Source organism: Anarrhichthys ocellatus, unplaced genomic scaffold (genome assembly GCF_004355925.1).
Source record: "Anarrhichthys ocellatus isolate YVR2014 unplaced genomic scaffold, GSC_Weel_1.0 scaffold43, whole genome shotgun sequence".
NCBI lineage: Eukaryota > Metazoa > Chordata > Actinopteri > Perciformes > Anarhichadidae > Anarrhichthys > Anarrhichthys ocellatus.
In genome coordinates this window covers 984,631-994,690 of record NW_022280073.1, presented here as the reverse complement: position 1 = coordinate 994,690, position 10,060 = coordinate 984,631, and the positions used below count along the sequence as shown (strand labels likewise).

The following is a 10,060-nucleotide window of genomic DNA, read 5'->3' as shown; positions in this document are numbered from 1 at the left end:
GAGTGCATTTGGTATTCAGCCGTGCCTAGTATTTATCTGTCTGCTGGCTGTCTAGTCTGGTCTGGCCTGTTAGCCGTGTCACCCTGCGTGCTCCCCGGGGGACTAAATTGACGCTCCAGACAGACACACGCGCGCGCGTGTGTGTGTGTGTGTGTGTGCGAGTGCTGTGTTGGTGGCCTGTTTTTTTGTGAGTGGATCGAGGTGGGCTGCAGGAGGCGAGAATCGATGTGTGCTAGCCTGTATGTGTACGAAAGCTTGTCTGGAGGTGTGTGTCTGGAGTGTGTATCGTACGTGTGTGTGTGTGAGAGAAAGAGAGAACATGAGAATGACCTCACATCAAGGCGGAAAACCCCCCCGGATTGATATTGCTGCTTTGGCGGCACCTCGATTTGTTGCTTCAATAAAAACGATGACAGCTGCCTGGCGTTTTGTAAATTGCGTCAGGGTCACACGCCTATTTATTCCCCCCCTCCACCTTTCCAACATTGTTGCTCGTGGAGGAGAGCGTAGAAGCCGTCTAGGCAAAAAATACCTTTGCATGATTGGATATAGAACTTGGCTGGTGATGCGCAACATCTGTTGGAGGTCTTTGCTTTTGTCGTCGACATTTTATTGCCTTTGGTTGCTGGTGTTTTCAGCACACAAATGGTACCCACCCCCCCGTAACATTACGAGATCGTCTCCCGTGGAGCCGGAACATTTCTCTTACTTTTATGATTTGCTGCAGAAGTGGGCCGCGAGAGAGAGCAGGTCTGTGATCTGAAGAGTCGTCCCTGCGTTATTGTCTCCTTGCCCCGTGCACGGATCAAAGTGAACCTGCCTTTATGGAGGGGCCACCTGAAAGCCCCCTTCAATGACTTCTTAGACCTCTGAGTTTGGGAACCTGCTGGTCAAGAGTGGTATTCAGAGCCTCTCTCTCTGATTGGAACAGCCTAGTTTATTTATAGACTGCCGACACTCCTGCGCTTTAGAGTGTGTGTGTGTGTGCGTGTGCGTGTGTGTGTGCGCGCGCGCGCGTTGGGCTCCATTGGTTAGATTCAGAGGGGATGTGTTGGGCTGGGGGGGGGGATGCTTCTCTGCTGCCCATGTGCCCCTGAACCACAAGACTGGCGCGGGGGTCACCTCAAGGTTAGCCCCCTTCAAAGAGCCGTCTCCATTGGCTAAGGCCCGCCGTAACAAGGGAGTGAAACTCGAAACGCTCTCCCCAACCCTCCCCCCAATAACACACCACACCCCCCCCCCCCCCCCCATCCCACCCCTCGTCTGTCTCCTTCCCTCGTCTGTCTCCCTCCCTCTGCTCTGCTCTGCTCTCCCACAGCCATTGTCAACCGCGACCCGGCCGTCTGCTAGCTTTCTGAGTCAGGTTAGGGTGAGGACCCCCCCCCTACAAGTTAACCCAGACACACATACATGCACAGACATGTAACCCAACTATGTTGCTGCCTTCAAGTCCTCCTGGTACAGCTCTAAATCCTTGTTGTGTATATGTGTGTCAATGCACACTCAGGTCCTGATGGCGAGAAATAATGTTGCAATAACAGTAGTTTTATTCTGGTGAACTGCTAAACTGTAGAAATCAAATGCCATAAATTACTTTGCGGTGCAAGTCAGTATTCATTTTTAGTACTTTTTGGCGCTTAAAGCAAATACTTCAGACTCGACCACGAAGAGGATAGTTTGCTAAACAGGTGCAGCACTCTCAGCTGTATAAACTGTAATATTTATGAATAGTCAGTCAGCACGATAGCCAATTAATGCATTCTGCAGCTAATATATGCAATGGCCTTCATGAATATTAACTAGGCCCACCAGACAGCACCGCAGCAAGCATGACTGCAACAGGGGGCCTTGCATAAACAAAAATAGTATTTTCTCATTCAAAGACAGCTACTTGCTGAGATCAGAAAATATGTTTATTTGGCTTTGTTACATAAACCACTGGCAAGAAGAAAATAATGTCAAATGACCAAAATTCACGGATATAAGGACAGGATTGGTCTAAATGTGTTTATGATCGTTTTCTGTGTTTGGTATGAAAAGTGTTTGAAATATTGGATCTCTAATTTGCATAATACGACCTGTTTTCTTTCTTCATATTATCAACACAAAGCGTGGTTGAGTCAGATAATTTGCCAGTCGGAGAGCTTAAACACGCCCTGACACATGTTTCACAGTGAGTCCAGACTTTCCCTGTCTGTATTTTACAGTCAAGTCTGAGTGTATATTGCATTTTATCATATGTTGGGCTGCTTCAAGTTAAGAGTCGTGTTATTTCTGTCCGCTCCTGAAGGCAGCACGTCTCTTTCCCCCTGTCTGGCCCGCCTCTGGAGCCCTCCAATTGGCCGGAGCGGCATTCTGTCAGTTTGTGGGCGAGGCGTGAGCGCGCTGTGTGTGTGTGCGCGCTCTGCTACAGTAGAGGAAGGACAGCTGCTCTCAGCGGCTGAGGAAGGAACGAAAAAAAAAAACTATACAATGCGTTAGCCACGGGCAATGGCTCGTCCCCAAAACCTCCTTCTAGTTCACTCCGCGAGCCGCTCCGAGACAAACATGGCGTGAGAAAAACCGTGGGGAAAATAAGTGCGAAACTGTCGGGAGTTACTCGTTTTGACGGACTCTGCTGCCGCTGCCTGGAAGTTTTCTGTTGTTTTCCAGTCGTGGGGCCCCGACAGTGGCGGCGGCGGCGGCGGCTCTCACCCCGGAGCGGTGTCCCGGTCTGCCCAGCCCCATGCAAAACCTAACGGCCCCTGGCGGCCCCGGCAACTCCAATGTCACCTGCTCCTGCAACTGCACCGCTTCCCAGCCACAGGGAATGGAGATATGTGAGTAAAAAAAAAAAAAAGAAGTGTTGCGTTGCTTCTGACCGTAAAAAAACCTGCCCGCTTAATCCGTTTTATGTGCACGCTCCAGTGTAGCGACAGAAGGGACAACAAATCAGACGAAGTCGTCATGCAAGACGGGCAACCAATTTTGCTGTTAACTCGCTATCGACCGGACGGACATTCTGTCTTCTGTAGGGTTTACAGTATGTTTGCAGTCTAATACAAACTTTACGGTGATTTTAGGCTCGTTACTGGTGTTTTTAATGTCTTTTCTTGTCTTTATTGGGCTCCTAGTTTCTCCGTGCCACACCATATTAAGTTTACAGTGGTTAACAAACGATATGTTATTGCTATAGTAGTCTTACCTTACATAGCCGTGCTGTAATACTCCACATGTAAAAACTTTCATATTCGTGTAGCATTAGCATCGTACAAACTTACAGTCAGACTAGCTATCGAAACGTAAAACAGCTTTTCTGCAGTTTCTTTTAACGAGAACTCTTAGACTGTGAGTTTTTCCATTTCTGTTTCTTCTTGCTTTACTTTTTCCGCCGAAAGGGATGCTTTTTTTAAAATGAATACTTCGAGGCGAATAGGCCGTGCATAGATAGGGCCGTGCATATGCTCCGAGGGATCCCCACAGAGGGTTAAATAGTTTGCCTGTCAGCACAGACAGGAAACGCTTGAATGGTATGTTATGTCTGTCTGCCTCCTGAGCGAGCCCAGAGAGAAACTATCATTATCAGCTCTGCCCCCCTAACACCAGATCCACTGCAGATGTTCCTCTTTATGACTGAAGACACACAGACAGGGGCAGCAGCAGACACATGCAGACAGACAGACAGACAGGTAGAAACGCAGAGGACAGACAGACAGACACACACTGTGTGTGTGTGTGTGTGTGTGTGTGTGTGTGTGCGTGCGCGCGCGCGCGCGCGCGCGTGCATCCATCCAGACAGATCTTCAGACAGACGGAAGACAAATAAACAAGAGACAGGCGGGTATGGATTCACAACCAGGAAAAAAGCCAGACAAGTAGGGACAGAGATGCGGACAGACACATCCGAAGCCAGACGTAGTGACGGACGGACACACAGACGAGCTGCAGACAGACGGACAGGGTTACAGCGATGTGTCATTTCCATCAGGGGCCGAGGCCGGGCCTGGGCAGAGTGAGGTGAACGTGGGATATTAGATGTAGATTTGGCAGCAGAGCGTGGTTTCTGCTGACGCCACATTGTAACCAAGAAGCGTGTCTGTGTGTGTCTCTGTGTGTGTGTGTGTGTGTGTGTGTGCGCGTGTGTGTGTGTCTGTGTGTCTGGCAGGCAGACGAAACTGGTGCTCTACCATTTGTTTTTTTGTTTTTTTCTGTGGCATCATCGTATTGCCAGCCAGGAAAAAAAGCACATAGTCAGGCATGAACGGGTGCACCCACAGACACAATGATACAGCAGAGAGAGCCTAATTAGATAATCCAGCAGAGAGCTGCACGAGACTTCAGACAAGCAGAGCTGCAGAAAAAACAACCAAAGTCAAATGATTGTGTATTTAAGTATGTAATAAACGGCGTACTGTATTTAAGATCATGCACGTCTGTTTGGTGCCAAATAAAAATGCCGGGCCGGTATGTTTAACGTATTCCTCGTCATCCGAATGCCTCACCAGTTGGAGGGAGGTCAATTCACAAGTGGTTTGAAATAGCCATGTCCTACTGTAGCGGCCGTCTGGTTTTGAAAAGAGCTCTTGTTTGTCGGCCGTGTTGTCATGCAGACTCGGCAAAGGCTGAATAATGTAGCTCATGCTTTGATGATTTCTGTGGCTGAAGAAAAGAGCTACAGTCTGCCTTTTTTTCCCTTTTTTTCTTCTTCTTCCTCTTTTTAAAGCGGAGCGGGCGGTCTCGCTGGTGTGTTTCCCGAGGAGGGGAATTGAAAGGGACCACGAAAACACAGAGGGAATCACAGTGCAGACAGTGTGTCATGGCCAGGAATCGAACCCCTGTGCCCACACACACTGACTGGGATTCACGTGTAGAATTTGAAAGGAGGAGAGACCCGTAACAAGTGGTCTCTCGCTGTTTGCTCTCGGATTCCTTGTGGTTATCTGGTATCATATGTGTGGTGTTATGAAGTCCTGAGATATCGTCAAGTCCTGAGGTCAAACGGCGCAGCTTCATAAAGACTTTGTTGTATTTGTGCATATTTCTTTAGCTTAAACCTACAGTTAGCCGTTGATATTTTTAACCCACAGTGATGTTTGATTGCACATCTACTGTTATAGGAAGTTGGGGTTTCTCTGTGAAGGCATAGTCCCTGCAGGGTGACACCATAGGCAGGTCCTCTGCAAACACTCTTAAGTCATTTAAGCTTGTATTGACTCTTCCTCCTATCAGTCCCGTCTTTTCTTAAGCAAATGGGGAAATATTACGCCAACTGCATGAGGTCATTTCACTTGTTCTAATGCAAACACCCTTTCCCTTTTTTTTCAGTCAAGAGACGTTATCTTGGTAGCGCTGCAGTAAAGTTTTCATGTGGTTGCTTTTGTTTGGACATCTAATGTTTAGGAACATGGGCATTTTGGACCAAATAAAAAAAAGGTTCTGTATCAAATAGGGATGCTGTGATACTAGAAATGTAGTAGTCGTGCCTGTACCTGTGAATTCAACCAATTTTCCATACCCAGTTCAATACCACAGTAAGAAACAAAGACACAACAATATATTCCCTGTACTTTAAGATACCACCTCCTCCCTTATTACAGTTTGCAGTCTAATATTCGCCAAATTATTATTAATCCCGGATGTTCCGCGTCAAATTTATCATTATGACGTTATCATTTACCTTCGCCTAATACAAATTTTTACTGAACATTGCTTGAACGCATCATAATGTACCTCGATGCAAACTCCCTATGTTAGCTATTAGCTAAGTCCGAGCAGGACTGTGCCAGCTGCTAACGGTAACTAGCTCTCTTCAGCATTGTTGTTCACAAAGTAGCATTATCAGCAATATTTTCTGTCGTCCGCGGGACGATGGGACACCTTGAGCCCTGATCCCCAGTATGTACGGTACAGTCACATTTTCCAATTTTTGGCATCAACTTGGTACCGAAGTATCGCCTCTTGTGACATCCCTATCGAGTATCGAAACTTTTATGTTTCTCATAGTAGGGCTTCCAAAAATTGTCTTGATATCGGGACCCAAACTTAGATATCGTATTGGCGTATCAACACATTTCAAGTCAGACCCGGGCCATTATTGAGAAGAAAAAGTTGTTAAATATGTTTCCCCAGAAAGGACAATAAATCCCTGTTGTGTGGAATAATCTTACAATGTGTGCTTCTCATCCTCCTGATGCACAAACAGTGCGCATGCACTGGCCTCTTGGGACAGGCCTCGGTGCATGTGTCAGAGACTTGAGCGGCTGTCTGCGTCTCTGTGTATGTAACAGTTAGCCTGCAGCAGGGGCCAGCCAGCCAGACGGATGTAAACGGCCTGATCTGTAATCCTGTGTGTGAGCGGTGTTAGTGTGTAGGTGGCGGCGGGGGTCATCTGTCAACTTCCCTTAGGCCAAACACGCACACCGGCTACTTGTTGACTCTCCCTCGAAAAACGCACGCGCAAGAAAAATGTACACATAGGCGCACAGGCGTTTACAGCCAGATGTATGCACGCAGACGCACGCAGACAGCCACTCTCCGGCTCAGCCAATATTTACCCTGCAGTCTCCCGCCAGACAGCCAATCCAATCTCTCACTAAGCCCTTTGTTGTTTGTTTGGGTTCTGTTTTTTTTGCCTCTTGTTTGTGGAGGTGGTGTTCAGTTTGGAATTAGTTTTTATTTCGTTTTATTATTAATGAATTTCAATAATTAGCCCTGGTTTAAAAAAAATAATGGAAAAAAGACTAAATAGATATTGAAAAAATCTTTTCTTTTTTTTTTCCTTTTCTTGCGATCACTGCTCCTGTAATTAATTTCACGGGGAATTTCTACACTTGGTCAGTGTCTCTCACTGGAGCCTTATTTAGTCTGCCGCCTCTCCTGAGCTGGGGGGGGGTTACAGCAGGGAACAGTGGTGCTCAACGTGTGTGGGGTTAAGAAAGAGCTCCTTGTTTTCTGTAAGTCAGAGGGTAGAGGCTGCTTTTGTACACCGTGGGGGTTGACCTGCAGATGCACTCTGCTGGCTCAGGTGACTTTAGCACATATTCTGGTAGAGAGCACACTGCAAACATATCCATGTCGTAAAGTTATCCGGAGAGAGTATTGGTTTTTCTCAATTACATCAAAACAACAGACTACTACAACTCAGGGTGGCGAAATATTGCTCTTAACTTGCCATTTAGTCCAAAGTTGTTTTTTTTTAACCCTTTGAAATCCAATACTCCCCTTGTCTTTCATCTTAAGCTTAAGGACATAATCCAACATGCTCTATATTGCAATCTTTTTTTAAGCCATGTGAAGTCTCACAATAAGCAAAATAGGACTGCTAGTCGATGTATTTTTGATCATAGATTTCCGACCAACAGCCCAAACCCCAAAGATAATCAATTGACTATTAGACAACAACATCAAAAAAAAACGTAAATATTCACATTGAAGAAGACGAGAACAGTGACATTTTACAACAATTACTGAACGGTTCTCTATACGACATTCAGAGCATTAACCTCTGGTTCTGCCGATGTGGAAATGTCTTAAAACCTGCATTCTCTCTACTGTCCATCAGGGGGCGACTCCTCTGGTTGTATAGAAGTCTATGAGAAAATGACTCTACTTCTCTCTTGATTTATTACCTCAGTAAACATTGTAAACATGAGTTTATGGTCTCAATCTCTAGTTTCAAGACTTCTTCAATACAGCATGATGTTCATTTAGTAAATTATGGTCCATTTAGAGTCAAATAGACCATAAAGCAGAGTATGCTTTAGGGCGGGGCTACTGTGATTTACAGGTCGCTGCTGCTACCAGAGACGTATAGGGCGTCTCTACGTCACTCCTCCACATTCCAAATATGGTAACTTCTGTTCATTGGTTGAGGAAAAAATGACATGGTGACAGCTGTAATCCAAGATGGTGACTTAACGTTTTTAAATGACACTCCCCAAAATACAGTCTATGGCTAGCTCAATCAAGGAAAGCCGTGTGTAGATGTTTTTGATTTTTAAATTTAACACCTTTTAATAAATGATCAAATTGTTTGCTACCTAATTTTCTGTTAATTTGCTGGATGACAAATCAATACATTCTTGAAGCTCCCTATTGAAACGTTTGACCCTGATGTTGCACGTTTTAACGGCTGCACCATTCCATCAAATTGAAACATTCTGGATGTCTTGTACATTTTTTAATACACATTTTCCTCCAAAATTCAGACTCACATATTTTGTACTTTTTGTGAACTTCGTAATCTCCACTATTAAAACAAAGTTCTGTTGGTTTTGGCTCAATAACATGTTTCAACCACTGGTGGGTCAATGAGGTAGAAGAAGTTACTTTTCATTGGGAAATAAAATGCCAGTAAAGTTTCAGTTATTATGCATGTGATCGTTAATTAATTCACTTTTAAATCAAATTCTGTCGTGATTGGGGTTGAGTCATTTCCCTTAATTGTTAAGAAGAAGGTCAAAAAGCTTCAAATTCCTTTTAATGACTGACTTTATCCTTCAATTATTTAATGAGGATGAAATCTTCAGACGGGTTTCAAGATACCTTCAGGAGTTTTGGACCACAGCGATGTTTATTTTTTGCGAGGCGGGTCCCAGCGTTGTGTGTGTGCAGCGGTCATGGCGTTGTGTTGTGTTCCCATTCATCACGTTTGTTTACTCACAGAGCGCTTTCTGTATGAGCAACACTGAATGTAAACATTTGTTTGTTTGCTTGAAAACAGCCCTGGGCACTTCTTTTTTTAAATGAATATTTTTGTTGTCGTGGATGGAAGCTGTGTGGTTGATGTGTGACTTCCCGTGTTTGTTTGGGCTCCTGGTTTCTGTGGTACTGAGCCCTCACACCAGTGGTCCAGGATGTTCAGCTATATACATTATGTCATGTTAGCACAGCAGGGATAGGATTTGTCATGGCTTCTTCTTTGGTCATTTTTTATGACCAAAATCAGCCAAAATTTTGCCTTAAATCAGCTTGACCACCGTTGACATTCTCATCTTGTGGTCGTGTTTCTGGAGTCAAACTGACAACCTCTGGAAGCCACAAGCGCTGTGGGAAAACTTAGCCCACTCACTCCAGTCGATCCAGGTCAAGTTCAGGCGGCCACTTCCGAAGTCCAAAGCAACGAGAGGAAAAAAGGTCAATTCCCCCCCCCCCCCCCCAACTCGTCCCGGCAGCACCTTCGCTGCTCCAGCAGCATTCACGACCTCGTCACTGGCTGCCGGGGCTCCCTTTGTGTCTAGATTCTGCACCCCCAACCTCCACACACACACACACACACACACACACCCTCCCTCCCTCCCTCAGTTCCCAAAATGCCCTTGGGACCAGGGCAGGTTTGTAGTCCTAGTGTGTTTGGAGACGGGCCATCCGTCAAGTGTGTGTGTGTGTGTATGATGGTGGGGGGTTGTTGGTAGTCTGCTGTCTCAGTCAACATCTATTTACACACAGTCTGACTGCTCGAGACTCTAAAGAGTCCCAGTGAATGAATCAGCCCCCGCTGTCTGCCGTGCGTCCCATGACTCCAGGTCCGGGGACATGCACGGGGACATATTACAGTCAATCAAGTCGCTGCGCTCCAGACAGTACACAAGCACACTTGTCTTTTTTTTTTTTTTTTTTTACCATGTCGCAGATTTGTTTTCCCCAGCATTGAGACAAATCAAACCGCTTGGCATGTTTATTACCCTTTGTGAGCCCGATTTTCTCTCTCTCTCTCTCTCTCTCTCTCTCTCTCTTCTCTCTCCTCTCTCCTCTCTCCTCTCTCCTCTCACTCCCTCACATGAAACAAAGCAGCGATTGTCACTTTGAAATTACAAATGCTGTTTTTTTGCATCGTATGAGACAAAACGGGAGAAAGAAAAAAGAAGAATCAAGCAGAAATGCTGTGCCGCCTGCTGTTTGTCATATTTTTGGGTAATCTGTTTGTTTATGCGTGCAGGAACACCCAGACTGTGGAATAATGACATGTCTCTTCAAGTGGTTTGCCGGATTTTCTTTGGATTTTGAAGAGGCTTACGTGAAGTTTCCTAAGGGAGGTGTGTGTGTGTGTGTGTGTGTGTGTGTGTGTGTGTGTGTGTGTGTG

At 45.7% G+C, this 10,060-nt stretch overlaps 1 protein-coding gene across 3 annotated transcripts in view; it reads left to right on the top strand.

Moving 5' to 3' along the window:
- The window catches only part of ldlrad4b (low density lipoprotein receptor class A domain containing 4b), a 237,284-nt gene that overhangs the window by 179,280 nt on the left and 47,944 nt on the right, over window positions 1-10,060 (top strand). Inside the window, exon 1 of one of the 3 annotated variants that reach the window (XM_031868555.1) lies at window positions 7-2,819. The exons of the other annotated variants lie outside the window; for them this stretch is intronic. Within the exon in view, the coding sequence (XP_031724415.1) occupies window positions 2,726-2,819 (94 nt within the window). The 5' untranslated portion in view covers window positions 7-2,725. Of the gene's footprint in view, window positions 1-6; window positions 2,820-10,060 lie in introns of those variants that run through there. 3 annotated transcript variants of the gene reach the window in all.